Genomic DNA, 18,601 nt, shown 5'->3' with positions numbered 1-18,601 from the left:
CAATCCTGATACCACCACACTCGTTGGACTCCAACTCAAAGCATTTCTGGGAACTACAAATCATGCAAAATTCTTGACTATGAGGTGTTCATTGGTTTGCCAGATCCAATGATATGAGGATCAGATGTAAGCTTTACTCCATTCTTCTATCTAACTCTTTTATAAGAGAAGCAAATCATGCTATTGGGGATTCATTGGGCATGAAAGAGGGGTGCCTCACTCCTTCCCTCTCTCAGGCTAGAATTCTGGAATTTTGGTTTGAGTAGACCAGGTATATGGAATCACTAATAACTATCAAAACCATATGGAATCCTATTTTCACCATAAACAAATTGATTATCTAAGTGTTAGCATAACAACGTAGTCCTACATCTGGATTGAAACGATGTCGGCAAGAGTTGCAGATCTAAACCCATAGAGCATAGATTAAGCCTATTGGTCTAACATAACGCTTTTCTAACAGTAAAATTTAGACAGGGACAAAACCCATTGAGTTGTAAACTAATTGAAGTAATTGCACAACTTGCAAGGGATGACTCAGCCTTGTTTGTCTCATTTATGATTTTGAGGGTCTCATAATTTTGCAATCCCTTCTTCGATTTTGATCCATTAATTTGCTGTTCCAGATCCGGACCTAGTCATTCTGAAATACTGGCGGACAGCCAGTTCTGTCTGAAATCAGTATCAGATTGCTATTTTACATCGCCAATCTATCGATGGTTTGTGCAGCACCTTGTTTTGGACGCCCAATTGATGATTCAGATATTAAATGTGGGCCACGTTACCCGGAGAGGTCCTCGTTTGTGTACATCCAAACTAATGCTTTTGGTTAATTATTTGAATCATCTCACCAATGACCGACCAGGGTTAGCAGCATTTCATGGTTTCATTCGTCTTTTTAGCCATGGCCCAGCCAAGATTCGAACCATCACATCAAATCCTAAAAATTATAGATTGTATTACTTTATAGTAGACTTGTTCATGGGTGGGGCTTTGGGTCAGGCTTGGGGTCGGTCTCGTTTAAATTTTTAGCAAAAGCCCAACCCAATAGGATAGGGTGTCAAGTATACTACAGATGGATCAGTTCAATTCAATGTCTGGACTATTTAATCAGTTCAAATTGATTTAAATTAGATTTTATGTGCATACCAAATAATAAAGAATTATTAGAGAATTTTGACCTGCAATTCAAGCTGAAATATAAGCCTAGGCCCGGGTGTACAGGGGTCCGGCTTGAGCTTCAAGACCTATAACCCTATATATAACAACTTTATATTTTATGGCATATAATGTATATAAAATATATGTTATATATAATGGAGAATCTATGATACCGGAAAGACATGGTATCATAAGAGATTTGACCAATCAAAGCACTCATCTGAAATTGATAAATACCACCTGATTGATCAACTTTTTATGATACTTTTTTCAGTATCATAATTGAACTCTTTATATAAATGTAAAATAATATATATTATCAGACAGATCAGGCTAGAAATGATCACCTCTGATGAAAAGACTTTCAAAGTTGAACAACCTGTCCAAGGCCAATCAAACCCACCGGAGCTATTCTAAGTTGCGATAGGTTTAGTTTAGGTAGGATTTTCATTGGGAAGATTGATCTTTGACCTAAGTTTGTGGTCAAGCCCATGGTTTATGTTTAGGGATGGGTTTTAGTTGGTCTTAATTCTACCAATTCATCCAATTTATACCTCTAGTTTATCAGAGGAAGCAGCTGGATTCAAATCAATTTAAGCCCCATTTGGTTTGCTATAACAGGGGTCTGGAATCGGAATCGCAATGGGTTATTCCGTTTCCAATCATTTGGTTGGGTGGAATTGGAATCCCGTTCTTATTCCTGCCGGAATGGTATTTCCCCAATTGAAAAAGAGCCATTCTTTGCCCCTCCTTAGGAATGAAATCTCATATTTGCTGATTTTAATTTCCATTCTCATTCCTGTCTGAACCAAACTGACTATGGGAATAGATTATTTTGACTCCGATTCCAACTATGAACCAAACAGACCCTTAGAATGAGAGAGAGAGAGAAATTAAAGAATTTTTATATTTTTAATTTAAAAATAAAAACCACATTTGTGAAAAGGGGAGGAGGAGGTTGCGTGCAGCATTGAGGAGGTGAGGAACTCTTGACCTTACTTTCTTTCCTCTATATAGTATAGATATATAGACTAACGAATTTGAATAAAAAAATTGATAAAAGATTATTTGAAAAAAAAATTATATGTATACCAAATAAAAAACAAAGTGTTAGGTGACAATAGAATATTTTAAGGAAAAATCCTAAACTTTTTTTTTTTTTTTTTGAAAATGATACGGTAAAATTTATTCAAAAGTAAAGAAAAGTATACAAGAAGTATACAAAAATCGAAACCCCACAGAAGACCAAAACGAATCACTTACAACCCGAGCCCAAAGCTCAAGGGCCACAAAACAACACAATATGAACCAGTGAGGAGATCTGAAACCAAACTCCTCAGCCTAGCCTAAAAGCTCAAAGCCTAAGAGACCTCCAAAAGAAGAAAGAGCAAACAGACCCTCAATTAACAGCCTAAACTATTTCTTCCTCTACCTCTTCTACCCCTTCCCCTGATGCAATGGGCTCCTCAAAGAGGAGGGGTAACAACCGATAGATCATAACATTCCCTCAATAGTTTGGATTTCCTATCTCCAACTTGCAGGACGGTGTAGAAAACACGTCTGACCAGGAACTTTTTGTTTCCAAATCTAATTCCGGTTCCAAATTCCTTGCAAACTGAAGGTTATAATCCTTTACATCACGGACGAAAGAGGAGCTGATCCAATCCTAAATTACTATTTAACTATTGTTTTATAGTGTTTAAGTGATTGTTATATAATAATTGAAATAAACGATTATATATTATCAACATTTATTGATGCTGCTCAATCTGAGGTGGTGTACGAACTAAGGAGGGCAATCAGATAGTCCTTGTTGGCAGGGCGGGGCCGAGCTACAAGGATAAGGCCGCGCTTCAAAACCTGTGTTCAAGGAAACAGAAGTCAAAGGCCTGAGGAGTTATCCTCGGGTAAGAACTCTGACGCTCAAGTCAGTAGACAGTGATAGGATAGTCGGGTCGAGCTATAAGGATATCGGTCCGAGCCAAGTAGCAGTGTAGGTCTCAGAAGTTGGATCCCTTACCTCGAGCATGGAGTACCTTTTTATAGCCGAAGATCCGTGTCCTAGTCAGACTGGGCTTCCGGGGTTGTCGGGATGAAGTTAGCTGCCAAGGTATTCGGGATAGAGTCCCATTCCCCAGCGGAGTCATCTTCCTTACTCCTCTTTACCCGTAGTTGTACTCATCCATATGACGTGTAGTTGATGTGGCTGGAAGGATAAAATGGGGTTCCACAGTAATAGCGTAGCTCGATTGGGCTAGCCCGACATGACTGAGCTATACCGACTCGGCCGAGTTAGGATGACATGGCAGGACGATAGTTGAGCAGCCAAGTGTCTCACAGGGCTAACTCAGCCATGACACGAACATTTATATTAAAACAAAAAAAAAAACAAAAGGAAAAAAAGCACCATTTCTCCTAAATAATTCAGTTTTATAAACCTAAACAACCCAAGCCACCTGTAATCAACCAAACCCATCTGAGCACATATCAAATTGTGTTGGGTTTAACCTAGGTGAGGTTTGGGTTGGCAACCTTGGACTTTGACCTCAGTTTGTCTACAGCCACTGGTTCATGTCTAAGGTTAGAGTTGAACTTAATTTGACCCCATGCCCATTTGAGGTCGGGTAGGGTATGGGTTTTTCTGTTAAAATATTAAAAAATTAACAGAGCTCTGGAATTGGGGGAGGGGGGATTCCGATCAACCAATCAAGAAATCAGAATGGGAGATAGAATTTGCTGAACGCAATAGCGGTTAAATAGGCTGTGGAGCCAATAGTAACATTCCACATCCATGCCAGTCTTAGAATGCATAAGGCCCATAGCCACTCAACCTCTCAGTATTTTTTCACTGGAGTCGGCCAGAATTGGATTCTGCTTCTCACACAAGGCGCCTCACAATGGCCTCATAGGCACATCCCACCTTGCATTGGGAACATCTCCCGTAAATAATAACATATAAGTACGGAAGAAGTTCTCAGTACACGGTGGATTGTGCCTGTAAATTGTTGTGCCTAGGTGCCTACTCCTCATTTCAATTCTAGGCACATTCTGGTACCTAAACGACAAACCAAATTAGATAGGCACAAGCGCACAACATCGTAAGCACGTTAAGTGATCACATGAATTTTTTTTACAACTATCCCTTAAAATATCCCCACCCTAACCTTCAAAAAGATTAAAAACAACTTTTGACGGTTGTTAGATTATTTATTAAATACTTATTGAATGTGCTTCCTATATTGTGCCTACTAGATCCGTCCCCTAAACCAACCCTAAGAGGAGAGAACAAGAGATTTAATGGGGAAGGGGAAAGTGCAATTGATACCTGTTTAAAAGTAAAGAATATTTGGCTTCAAGTCAACTCCTAATTACTAAAAAGTGTAGGCAACTTTCTCCTACATGGGAAAGTTATTTATCCACCTAGAAAATAGGAAAATAAATTTTCCCCATTCCCACACAAATCTAAAAAAGAATATGGGTTTTGATGAGGGCATATTTGGCCCTCCAATGACATCACGACACCTAGCATTTTAGAAAAGACCGAATGACACGCAGACACCACCTAAGCGATGATTTGGAGTCTTAGGTCGCAGTTCGTCTTCCTCGCGACCTGGCGACCTCGACGACAACTTAAGCAGCTAGAAGCACCTCGTCCAAAACCGACCTATAGCACCTCGTCACCAGCCGAAGTGACCTCGACGCAAGGAGCGACCTCCCTCGAGGGCTTGCCGACTTAATTGAGGTCCAAGTGGTGCCCTGCGAGACGTGCTCGTTGACCAATTCTGCATGCACGACCCATCACTACCAAGTCTCTTGGAAGTTGACCCCTGTACCGAATGTTCCGGAGGAGACTAAGCAAGGCGCGAAGACTAGTCTACATGTATGACTACCTCCATGGACTTTGGATTGGTTGGGCACGACCTCCCGGAGAACTCGGACGCGATGTGTGAAGTCCACGCCAAGCAATGCCTATATAAAGGCTTAACCTCCAATTTGACAAGGTAAGAAGTGAGATGCACAACGTAGCTCTCTAGCTATCTTACTTTCAACTCTTTCACAAAATCTCTGAAGCATTCGCTAACTTAAACATCAGAGTGCCCACCTCGGGTAAAGAAGCCCGGACACTCTGGCATTGCTCCCTTGCAGGTCTCTTTGGAAGAGATGTAAATCAGTCCTCTAATATCAAGATTAAACTTAGTGATTAACAGAATAGAACAGATCTGAATAATGTGTAAGAGAGGAAGATGGCGAAGAGAAGAGGTAAGAGAGGAAGAAGTCGAATTAATCACCCTTCTCCTCTAACCCTATTTTATTAATCTCTAAAAAATTGATGATGACAAGTATACCCTTAAGTGGGCGGCCAGCTTGGCAGTTACATAAAGAACATAAAATAAGAACAAATAAGAGGCCCATTAAGTGAGGCCCATCAACATAAAATAAAGGATATCACACGAAAGGCTGTTAAAGTCCATTCAGCCTAGTCTCTTTACACTACCCCTCAAGCTAAGCATAGATGTCAATCATGCCCAGCTTGCTTATATAGTGTGTCAATTTCCCCCTGGGAACTCCCTTGGTCAAAATATCAGCCAGTTGCTCTTCTGATGTGATAAATGGTAAACAAACTTCTCCTTAAGAGACTCTTTCCCTTATGAAATGCCTATCAACCTCAATGTGCTTAGTTCTATCATGTTGAACAGGATTATGTGCAATGTTGATAGCAGCTTGGTTGTCACAATAGAGCATCATTGGTTTCTCGTAGTCCACCCCTAATTCCTCTAGAAGGGATCGTAGCCACAGTAATTCTGACACACCATGAGCCATTGCTTTGTTTTCTGCTTCAGTTGAGGATCTAGCAACTACTGATTGTTTCTTACTCCTCCAAGACACAATATTCCCTGCAACCAGAGCACAATAACTAGAGGTGGACCTTCTGTCATCAATACATCCTACCCAATCTGCATCAGTAAAGGCTTCTAGCTTCATGTGACCATGCTTAGCAAATAGAATACCTTTCCCTGGAGTACCTTTCAAGTAGTACAGAACCCTTTCTGCAGCAGCTATATGAGTATCTCTAGGAGAATGCATAAACTGACTGATAACACTAACTGCATAGGAAATATCTGGCCGAGTCATGCAAAGGTATAACAGCTTCCCAAGCAGTCTCTGAAACACTCCCTTATCAGACAAAAGTTCACCATCTGTGGCAGAAAGCTTATGATTAGGATCAATGGGAGTGGAGATGGGTTTAGCTCCAAGTTTACCAGCTTCAACAAGAAGATCAATGACATATTTGCGTTGAGATATGAATATACCATCCATAGATCGAGCAACTTCAATGCCCAGGAAATACCGAAGATCTCCCAAATCTTTGATTTCAAATTCAGAGTTGAGAAATCCTTTTAGTTTACTGGCCTCTTCAATGTCATTACCCGTGACCACAATGTCATCAATATAAACAATCAAGAAGGTCACCAGAGAGTCATTTCTCTTCAAGAACAGTGTATGATTAGATTGTGTTTGAATGTAGCCAAAGGAGACAAGAGCAGCCCGAAATCTCTCAAACCAAGCCCGAGGAGATTGTTTGAGACCATAGATAGATTTGTGTAGTTTACACACCTTGCCTTTCATTAATTTCCCATACACTCCTGGAGGTAGAGACATATAGACCTCTTCATGCAGATCTCCATTTAAGAAGGCATTTTTAACATCAAACTGGTGTAGGGGCCAGTCAAAAGTAGCTGCTAGAGAAAGTAAAACCCTGACTGAAGTCATCTTAGCTACAGGAGCAAATGTCTCAAAATAGTCAATGCCATACATTTGGGTGTAACCCTTATCAACTAACCGAGCCTTAAACCTCTCAACAGAGCCATCAGAGTGATATTTAATAGTAAACACCCATTTACAATCCACTGGTTCCTTCCCTTCCGGCAATTCCACAATATCCCAGGTACGATTCTTATGCAATGCATCAAGTTTGGTCATCATAGCTTCCCTCCATTCAGCTTGAGATAAAGCTTCTGGTACAGACCTAGGTATCACATGGGAAGAAACAGAGGCAAAAAAAGAGTAGTAGGAAGGGGAGAGAATGTTGTAAGATAAGTGTTTGGAGATACAATGGGTTGTATACTTCCACTTGCCCTTGCGAAGAGCAATAGGAAGATCAAGGTCTGGAACAGTCTGAGATGGGTCAGTAGAGGGCTGACCTGTTTCCTCAGTTATAATGGGAGTGGCAAGATGCTCTTCTGAAGGAGTGGAAACAACCTACACATGTCTGAATCTTTGCCTTTGGTACCACCTTTGGAGAGTGGGAGCAGAAGCAGGAGGGGGAGTAGGGACATCAGGGGTAGGTCCAGTGGAAGAGGTGGACACCCCATGATCGGACTCACAAGGGATGGGAAGAGGAATAGCTGGAGACATAGCAAAGTACTCATCAGATTTCTCCTCCTCAAGAAGAATACTAAAGAAATGAGTCAACTCTACAAATGTGACATCCTGAGATACAAAGTGGGTGCCACGAGATGGATCAAAACAATAATAACCCTTCTGTGTGGAAGCATATCCTAGAAATACGCACTTATGAGCCTTAGGTTCAAACTTGTGCCTTTGGTGACTATGAATATGCACATAGCAAGTACACCCAAACACACGAAGAGGAAGAGAAAAGAGATCATCATCCAAGAAGAGAAGACTAAAAGGGGTTTTAAAGCTAAGGACCCAAGAGGGCATACGGTTGATCAGAATGGTAGTAGTAAGAACAGCATCTCCCCAAAACTTTATAGGAAAATGGGGTGCAAATAAGAAGGATCTGGCAACCTCAACTACATGCCTGTTCTTTCTTTCCGCCACCCCATTTTGTTATGGAGTGTAGGAACAAGAACTTTGATGAATAACCCCAAAAGTTTCAAGATAGGTGGAGAGGGTTCTCTCAAAATACTCTTTAGCATTGTTAGAGTGGAATATTTTGATACGGGTATTAAATTGGGTGAGGATGAATTCATGAAAAATTTTCACAATAACTGGTACTTCATCCCTGGATTTCATGAGATAAATCCAAGTGTAACGTGAATAATCATCAATAAAAAGGATAAATTACATGTAAACCCCCATGGTTGGCATGTGATATGGCCCCCACACATCAGAGTGAACAATATGGAAAGGAGAAAATGATCTTTTATTGCTTATTGAATAGGAATGTCTACAATGCTTTGCCAGCTCGCATGATTCACAATGAAGATTCGATAAAGACACTCCTTTAAACATATATGGGAATAGATGACTCAAAGCAGAAAAGGACAAGTGACCAAACTGAAAATGACATAATAAAATTTTGTTAACAGACTCTGACACGATTGACTCTAAGGCAACTCCATGAGGTGGTCCCAAAGCTTGATCTGGTGTGTCCAGCAAATATATTCCGTTCGCCTCATGGCCACTCCCAATCATCCTCCGAGACTGTAGGTCACAATGAGTGGGAAAGAAAGTTATGCTACAATTCATTAACTTTGTTAAGCTACTAACAGATAAGAGGTTTGTGTTAAGCTTAGGGACATGAAGAACAGAAGATAAGAACAAGGTGTCAGAGGTCTTTATATCACCTTTACTAGAGATGGGGGCAAGGGACCCATCGACAAGGGATATTTTTTCTTTCCCATAGAGGAGGTGATATGAGCAAAACAGGTTAGATAGGCTGGTCATATGGTTTGATGCACTGAAATCAATAATCCAAGGGATTTTATGATTACCTGAAGCTGAAGCATGATTCGTAGAAGCACGAATACCTAAGTGAGCAAAAGCCGATGAAGATGATGTACTGTTGGAAGGGTGAGTTGAAGAAACCGTAGCTTCCAGGTGATTTAGGAAACTCCCATACTTTTCAAAATCTAGCTTCATTGCAGCCAACTGCTCAATAGTTGATTTTTCTTCGCTTTCCTTACTTTCCCCCTTCAGGCACTGTAGCAGCATTAGCAGTCTTGGATTTTCCCACCTGACTGCCCTTCTTAGAGTTATTATTGTTCTTAAACCTATCAGGAAGAAGTTCAAGATGAAGCTTCCAACAGGTGTCCTTTGTATGATGTGGTTTCTTGTAATATTCACACATCTGCTCTCTTTTCTCAGTAGGGCCCTTCGGTTTCATTCCCGCATGTGCAAAATGTTCTATAGATGGACTCTGCAACTGCACCTGCCGCCTACTCTCCTCACTACTTATCATAGCATGTGCCTGTGAAAGAGTAACCTCATCCTTGGCCAAAATGTTCTATCGGATAATATCAAACTCAGGGTTGAGTTCAGTGAGAAACTCAAACACCCTATTTCTCTCCACTAGCTTTCTATACATTTCAGCATCATTTTTACTCTCCCACACCACTGTCTCCATAACATCAATTTCCTACCATAGGGATTTTAGTATAGAGTAGTAGATTGCCACACTCTTCTCCCCTTGTCTCAGGTTCCTCACATCACTTTTCAATTTGTATGCTCTAGCTACATTCAGTTTTTGTGAATAGGTCTCAGTTACATTGTCCCATATCTCCTTAGCCGAAGACATCTAGAGATAGTGTTGGCTTATATGGGGTTGCATAGAGTTGACTAACCATCCTATAACAGTATAATTCTCTTGCATCCATCTTTCAAATTCATGGTCTATCTCTTCAGGTTTCACCTTGCTGCCTGTGAGATACCCAAGTTTTCCTCTACTACAAACATAGATTTTTATAGACTATGCCCAAGCAAGATAGTTTGTCCCATCTAGCTTAATTGTGGTAACACCAGTCAAAATGGAATCTACTGAAACAGGTCCAGAAACTGACACTTGCTTGAACTCACTTCCGTATGCCTCCATTAATCAAACGGAAATCAAAGAACTAAAAATTTTGACTATGTAAACTTACTTGAAGTCAAACCGGAACTTGGGTGCTTAGAAAAATTGGGTTTTGCTCCGTCCAACAGATGGGAGGAAGAGAGAAGACATTGTCGCACCCACCAGACTAACCCAAACTCTTCCAAACCTGAACCGCCCTCCTTTAGTAGTCACAAGACACCTTCCAAGCACAGAGCGCCACACCCAAGCTTCACCTTTCCTGGTAACCTCAAAAATCTCTAGTCGGCTAGGGTTTTAGGCAGCAGCAAAACAACATCACTTCTTGGAAAAATCTGGCCAGAACTAAACTCTCCAAACCCTTCTACCAACTAGGCAAGTGATTCTCTATACTATAGAGAACCTATCTCTCCATACACTCTCTTGATTTTAGAGTGTACAGGAACAAAGAAAAAAGAAGGAAGAGGAACTGAACTTGCTCTGATACCAAGATGTAAATCAGTCCTCTAATATTAAGATTAAACTTAGTGATTAACAGAATAGAACATATCTGAATAACTGTATAAGAGAGGAAGATGGTGAAGAGAAGAGGTAAGAGAAGAAGAAGTCGAATTAATCACCTTTCTCCTCTAACCCTATTTTATTAATCTCTAAAAAATTGATGATGACAAGTATACCCTTAAGTGGGCGGCCAACTTGGCAGTTACATAAAGAAAATAAAATAAAAACAAATAACAGGCCCATTAAGTGAGGCCCATCAATATAAAATAAAAGATAAAATAAAGGATATCACACAAAAGGTTGTTAGGGCCCATTCGGCCCAATCTCTTTACACTTTGGAAGAATATACGGCTCACCGAATTATTCAGCTCGATACCCAAACGATCTCATAGCTCGACCTAGTCAGCTCAAGAATAGAATCATCTCCTAGAAAGGGAACTTCTAGCTCGGCTTCTAACTCACTATCCGGCGCGGGAGCTGTCGAAACGCGCATCATCAATTGGCGTCGCCTGTGGGAAATGCAACAAAAGTCTAAGTTCTCACCTTCTGGATTGCTGAGTTTTCACCTTATAATTCCCGGTTTTATCAAATCAATGACATTTTTTAGCACTACCAACATCAAGAACAAGAATCAATTACTTGGGGGGCAAGAGCATCTGTGGTGAACCTTGATAACCCCCCTGTGACAATCAGTAGCAACCACGCCAAACTCAGCACTCCCAGTACCCCAGACAAACACACTGCTACCTCATGTGAATGCCCCTCTCCCCGCGATAGAGCCATCAGCGGTTCCCATCGGGATTGAAGCGCAACAATTTTATGAGCTGAAGCATGGATCTCCATATGTGGGCATGGGAAGAGCGGTTTAGTGCATTTATACTGTTGCAGAACAAACAGCAATAGAACGACCTCGACAACCAACAATCCGATGACAGGCACCTCAGAGTGAGGCCACCCCCACAGGTCGAGCCCTTCATGGTTTCCGCAGGGTTTGACAACCAGCAGACTATGAAGAAGCCCTACCAACCTCAACTCATTCTATGTTTATACTCAACAATAATTAGTTCGGATGAAGCCTCATCAGCTCTATTTCGCGAAGTTGCCTCTACAGGTCGAGCCCTTCGTGGATCCCGCAGGAGTTGGTGGGCAACGGACTGCACGAACACACTTGAAGGTTGAGTCTTCCAAGGCTCCCATGTGAGCTGGCGACCTATAGTTAGTAGAGTTGCCCCCACAAGCTGAGCTCCTTGTGGCTCCTCATAGGAGTAAACGACCAGCAGGCTGATGTAGTGTAGTCATGGCACCGAACTACCAGCCAATGTTGACAGCAACATATGCATCAGCAACCATCACAAGGAGGGCAGAACATGAACGACTAGCCCAAACAAGCTTTAGCGATCTGGCCCAGATTGTCTCCTAGCCTGAACTGCAAAGCCTCACTACTGATCGAGCTCTGTATGGCTCCTGTGAGAGTTGGAAATGAACTGGATGTGGAATCGGCCTCACAAGTCGAACCCTTCGTGGTTCCCATGAGAGTAGGCGACCTACAGATAGTAGAGCCTCCCATGACTCTAGTAGGAGCAGGCAACCAGCAATTTCAAGAGCAGGTGGTACATGTACGCCATGATCTCGCAAGCACCTACCTGGGGAAGCCAATCCCAAGTGACAACATAGAAGCAACCACATTTAAGGCTACTACAGAATGACCATCTGCTTTGGTGATCTGGTCAAGTTGAGTTCTAAGGGAAAGCCATGTCGCTTTTTAGCTAATGCACCCTCAAATTGACCTTGAAGCACATCGACAACAGGAAGACTGGCCTCACAAGGTCGGCCTCCCCCCCTCCCGGTTTATCTAGCTTGGAAGCACGCTTAAATCAATCTCAAAGGACGTTAGCATCTAACCACTGAACAAAAAAAAAAGAAGAGAGAAAAAGAAACGAAGGAAGGGAAAACTAGTTTGCTTTTAGCACTGTTGCAAATACACAAAATTGTCGATCTCTTCACAGCTGACCTCTACCTTGGTTTTAGGCTCCTCATCGACCTCACCGGCTACTCTTTCGAGAACCGTCCTGAGAGACATTGTGTTGTAGCCTACCTTAGTGGAGTGACCTGACGAGGCAGTCACATAATTAGAACCCCACTTGAGGATGGCATGATGAACTTCGCTCTTGAGGTACTTAGCCAGATTGCAAAACTCCTTGACGGTTGCATCCCTAATAAGGTACATGTCCTCGAGGTACTTGCTCCACCTCTCCTCGAGTGGATGAATTTGCTCTCGTACCCCAATGATCAAGACGGCGAGGTCCTACGTAAGGCTACATTCAGCACTTAGACTCTTCCGACTTGGGGAGCAAAATTGGACCAACGTCTATGGCTTCAAGTTCATCAAATTAGTCATTCTGGGCCAAAGAAACAAGCTACTCCCTTCGCCGATCTTCCCTCAGCTCTGGAGTGGGGGGCAATTGATGAGGGCAGATTTGGGCCTCTAGTGATATCATGATACATGCCATCTTGGAAAAGACCGGATGACACACAAACACCACATAAGCGATGATTTGGAGTCCCAAATCGTGGTTCGTCTTCCCCCCGACCTGGCAACCTGCCTTTGTAGCTGGCCTGGCGACTTTGACCACAACTTAGGACGGCTAGAAGCACCTCGTCTAGGGCCAACTTGTAGCAGCTCGTCACTAGCCGAAGTGGCCTCGACGTGAGGAGCGACCTCCCTCGAGGGCTTGTCCTAATTGAGGTCCAGGTGACAACCTGCAAGATGTGCTCACTAACCAATTCTGCATGCACAACCTGTCACTACTGGGTCTCTCGGAAGTTGGCCCTCGTACCAAATGTTCCGGAGGAGACTGAGCAAGGCGCAAAGACTAGTCTACGTGTATGACTACCTCCGTGGACTTCAGACCGATTAGGCACAACCTCCCGAAGAACTCGGACGCGATGCGTGAAACCTACGCCAAGCAACGCCTATATAAAGGCCTAACCTCCAACCTAACAAGGTAACAAGTTAGATGCGCAACGTATCTCTCTAGCTCTCTTACTTTCAACTCTCTCACAAAATCTCCGCATTCACTAACTTAAGCATCGGATTGCCCACCCCGGGTAAAAAAGCCCAGGCACTCTGACATTGCTCCCTTGTAGGGCTCTTTGGAAGAATATACGGCTTGCCGAATTATTCAGCTCGGCACCCATACAATCTCTTAGCTCGGCCTAGTCAGCTCAAGAATAAAATCACCTCCTAGCAAGGGAACTTCCATCTCAGCTTCTAACTCACTATCCAGTGCGCGCAAGAGCCATCGAAATGCACATCATCAAGTTTCTTAGTCAATGGGATTGTACCAATTTTTTCCCTCTCAAAATCCAAAATCCTAACACCCCGATAATTACATTCATCGTACAGGTAATCAAGCTGTTGATTGGTTGGCAAATGAGAAACACCAAAGGTTTTTGTTTGTTTCTTTTGTAGATATATGGGAGTTTCATTTTCTTTTATTAATTGATGTCTTAGGTTTTTCTTTTTCATGTATCATTTAACTCCTCTTGTTTTTTATAAAAAAAGACATTATATTAAAAAAAAAAACTTATAACCAATCAACCAGAATTATAAAAGTGATAGCCAATGAGGTGGTGTTTATCAGGATTCACAAGGGCTTTTGATTGGTCAAAGATCTTCCAGTGTGCATCATTAGATTTTTCTCAAACAACATTGACTATGAGATAAGAGGTCCCTTTGAGCAATGAGGAAAGAAGGTTCTTTGCCTCCCTCATTTCTTCTGTACAATATAAATATATATATTGATAGGCCCACATATAATATAGATATAGACATAAGCACTTGGCTTTGTACTTCAAGTTAAAATACCTCTGCCACATTTAATTATTATATCTAAATGTTGTTTAAATTGCTTTAAAAATAAGCAATTACAATGAAGGCCAAATATGGATCATGTGCAACGAGAGACAAGGAAACTTTATGCCATGGTATAAATGGATTATATAAATTTATAAAATTTGATTAATCCTTGAAAATCTATTACACCATTACGACATTAGAGAGTTTAATAAAGAATTTACCTTGAGTTCAATTTGATAGAATGTTTATTCTGATTCAGTGTCAAGTAGAAGATAATGAAGTATGTGTTTGGTTCTGTTTATGTTTATTGAATAAATGCTGCCACATAGTTTTGTGCGCCTCTCCTGTTGTAGGAAGCTTCATTTTGGAGCTTTCTAAAACAGATATGTGTTTATTGGCACTTTGCTGATGTGGTGCCTAATGGCGCCTATGTATTATAAACACCCTCATTAATTGCTTTTCTCGGTTTTACAGCCACATAAATACAAAACTTTTATTCAATAAACATAAACAAAACCAAACATTCTTTAATGGCGCCTATGTATTATAAACACCCTCATTAATTGCTTTTCTCAGTTTTACAATCACACCAATACAAAACTTTTACTTGATAAATATAAACAAAACCAAACACCCTCAAAGAATGTCTTCTTTAAAAAAGTAATTTTGACATTTAAAAATTTTTTAAGCCACACATGTCATCGTATTCATATGAAATAGATAACTAACGAACTGTGTTTAATGATGGGAACTAAATTGACTGGTTTTGAGAGTTTAGACTATGTTAAGGCTATGTTTGGTTTGAAGGAAAAAGTAGGGAAAAGAAAGAAAGGATAGAAAAACCTATACAAGATTTGTAAATGTTTTCCTAACTTTTCTTTCCTTTCCCTACTTTTTCCTTCAAACCATATAGGATTTATCCAAAAGAAAATCACCAACACCTTGAAATAATGACATTGGTCATTTTTTAAAAGGTTGTTACTTGTTGAAAGTTGAATGGGAGGGACATTAGGCCCCTCGTGTTGGATCCAACATTTAAAATTTCTCTTGATTGGCTTTGGCGGGGATTTGTTTGACTTTGACCAGTCCGTCCTACGCTTATGTTTGATTGGATTTTTTTTTTGAAGACGATTGGATTAAAACTTATAATCAGGGAGACAAAGTGAAGGAAATTTCTTACATTTTTCCATCGAACCGAATATAACCTTAATCAGTTTGAATACCATTAGCGAGAGAGCGAGAATCTGCTGACCAACAAACGCTGGCCACATCCGTCTGCATAAACATCACAGTCGTACATTGTGAATATCTCCCCCCGTTAACAGGAATAAATGGTATAAGAAAGAGATGTGCGGCACGGCATGTAGAGGTGTGCACAGTAACACAACGTTAAGTGCTCAGCAAATACGGCTCCCAAACAACCCGGTGAAGACGGTAGTCTGACCGACTTTGTTCTGACTTCAGAGTTGTGTAAGTTGTAACAACTGACAACAGAGAAGAGAAGAAAGCCAATCAAATCTCCAATTTCCCCGCTTTAATTATCGTTACAACTTACAATTCACCGATTCTAGCCCTCTTGCTGGTTGTTTGTGATGGGGAGTTTACAACGACTACAGAAAGAACAAAAATCGTAAGCCATCATCAGTTGAGAGAGACAGAGAGAGAGAATCCTCTGATCTTAGCTCCGCTTAGTTAGTTCGAGAGAAAAGGGAAACCCCGATGGACAGACTTGTGAAGGTAGACGTGAAGGAGCTGGAGCTAACCTTCAATCCAGGACAACGATGCAGCGCTACCTTCCGGTTAACCAACCTCATGCACACCATGTCCGTCGCCGTCTCCCTCACCGCCACCCCACAACCCTCCCTCTTCTCCTTCGCCCAGGCCCAGCAGCAACTGCACCATCCCTTCTCCATCCTCCCGCCCCTCTCCTCCTCCCCTTTCTCTCTCCTCCTCTCTCAACTCTCCGACAACCCTCCTCTCTCCTCCCCTTCCCACACCCTCCTCGTCCGCACCTCCATGCTCCCCACCGGCAAAGCCAACCCCGACGATTTCCTTCGTATATTCTCCAACCCGGGACCCCAAGTCTTTAAGGACGCCGCCGTCCCCATCTTCTTCGTCGGAAGCCACGTCGCCCAGTTCTTGCTCTCCCCTTTTCGTCCGGTTAAAACCCTCGAAGTCGATTTTCTCCTCTCCAAAGCGATCTCCCGGTGCACCGTGTCCCAACTTACGACCCTACTCCGATCTTCCGTGCGCTGCGGAAACCCTAGTCACGTTTCTACCCTCATCGATGCTGGTGGGGATGTAAACAGTAGGGATTCCGACGGACAGTCGCTCATGTCGTTGGCTGTTTCTTCTGGCCACATCGATGTTGTTAGGGTTCTACTTGTATCCGGTTATCAAATTGACCATTCGGCTGATCGGTTCTTGCACGAAGCGGCCGCCTTGAACCAGATCGATTTGATGGACGCTTTGTACCGGGGCCTTGGCGGGATTAATGTGAATTCCGTTAATCCAGTTGGTCGGACTCCGGTCCACGTATCAGCCTCTCATGGCCACATCGACTTGCTTGAGTTCTGCTTGTCGAAAGGCGGCAATCCCGAGCTGGCTGACTCTAACGGGTGGACTCCGCTGCACTGTGCCGCCGCGGACGGACATGTGAAGTGTGTGGAGTTGCTGTTGGAACATTCTCGGTATTCGAAATACGCGATGACTAAAGATGGGAAGACCGCATTCTCGCTTGCAATCGATAATGGGCACTCGCATTCAGACCTGCTCGACTTGCTACGTTTGGGTGATGTGTTGCAGCGGGCGGCAAGGCTGGATGATGTACATGGAATGAAGAGCTGCCTGGCTCAGGGGGCGAAGGTGAACGGAAGGGATCAGAACGGGTGGACGCCTCTGCACCGAGCTGCGTTCAAGGGTCGACTTGAGAGTGTGAAGCTGTTACTCAGCCATGGAGCTGAAGTGGACCTTGTTGATGATGCTGGTTACACGCCACTGCATTGTGCGGTGGAGGCAGGGCATACAGAGGTGGCTCTGTATCTGATTTCGCATGGAGCCTGTGCGAACCTGAAGAGCTTCATGTGTCTGTGTTCTCCTAGCATGGACAATTTCAAGAATCATCCTGCATCGATTTCCCTTGGGTGTCGTGAAAATGAACGACGACCTTGAATCGACCACAGATCACCTGCTTGTTATAATTCTTCTGTGCATCATTCTTTTTCAATCAGACAAAGATGCTGACTGCTGACTGCTGAGAGAAATCTCTAGTGTCGATCTTCACTCTTCACTCAAGTGAATTGTAACTGGGACACTGGGTTATGTCTTGACGCTTAATTGAGGGCCTGCAGAAGTGTCCTTGTGTAAAAAACTGGGGAAATGGGAATCGGTCTCTCTCTCTCTCTCTCTCTTCAATACATACAAACACACAGAGGCACAAAATGAATTGAAGACACTGAACTTGCATGTCAGGTTATCCCCAAGAAACTCCCCGAAAGACCGCAATACAATTACTTATCAGCCTCTGATATCACTCTTCACCGGCTAAAACCGTGAATCACGGCCCTTGATGTATTGGTGTAGCCAAACTTTGAATTGGATAAAGTGGCGTAAAGTGAATCACGGCACCAAAGGCCGTGGTTTCACTGTTTTAGCCCAACAATATTTCATGTGAAGAAGCTTCTCTGTTACAGTTCAGTAATGCCGGTGAATAGATAGATGCTAGAGGAAAGTGCCATTACCATACACTGATTTTCTTCGGATTTGGCGCTACATTACATTAAATTACTAGAAATTAGGGATATCTTTAAAGTTTGAAACTTGGCAACAGGTGGGGAAATTACATATCAGGCTAGATAATCGGTGAAATAGGGGTGGAATCGGAATCGAATCGGACTGGCCATTCTGATTCCAACCGTTTGGTTGGATGGAATCAGAATCTGATTTCCATTCCTTGTGAAATGCCATTTTCTCTTACAAATGAGATCCCATGCCAGCTGATTTTCATTCCTATTCCAATTCCCATTTGAACCAAACAGGTTATGGGAATAAACAATTTTAATTCCGGTTCCAATTCCGATTTTTAATCCGCATCAATTGTTCGGTTATGAGTATGACACTTTGAGCTTTAACTACAGGCATAATATGTATTCTAAATTATGCTGCTGAGTTCTTTGGAGGGGAAGAAAAAGAAAATAGTTGAAATACTATTCCAAAATAATTGATAATATCCTTGACACATCTATAGATAAAACATAAGTACAAAT

The 18,601-nt window shown here is 42.2% G+C and overlaps 1 protein-coding gene across 1 annotated transcript; it reads left to right on the top strand.

Annotated features, from left to right (window-relative positions):
* Window positions 1-16,055: 16,055 nt before the first annotated feature.
* On the top strand, window positions 16,056-17,507 carry LOC104613332 (protein VAPYRIN-LIKE-like). Its single transcript, XM_010281114.3, has one exon. The coding sequence runs from the start codon at window positions 16,056-16,058 to the stop codon at window positions 17,505-17,507; it is 1,452 nt and encodes a 483-aa protein (XP_010279416.1).
* The last annotated feature ends 1,094 nt before the right edge of the window (window positions 17,508-18,601 follow it).

This window comes from Nelumbo nucifera, chromosome 4 (assembly GCF_055504915.1).
Source record: "Nelumbo nucifera cultivar China Antique chromosome 4, China Antique-T2T, whole genome shotgun sequence".
NCBI lineage: Eukaryota > Viridiplantae > Streptophyta > Magnoliopsida > Proteales > Nelumbonaceae > Nelumbo > Nelumbo nucifera.
The sequence above is the reverse complement of the archived record's forward strand: the minus strand, read 5'-3'. Positions and strand labels throughout refer to the sequence as shown.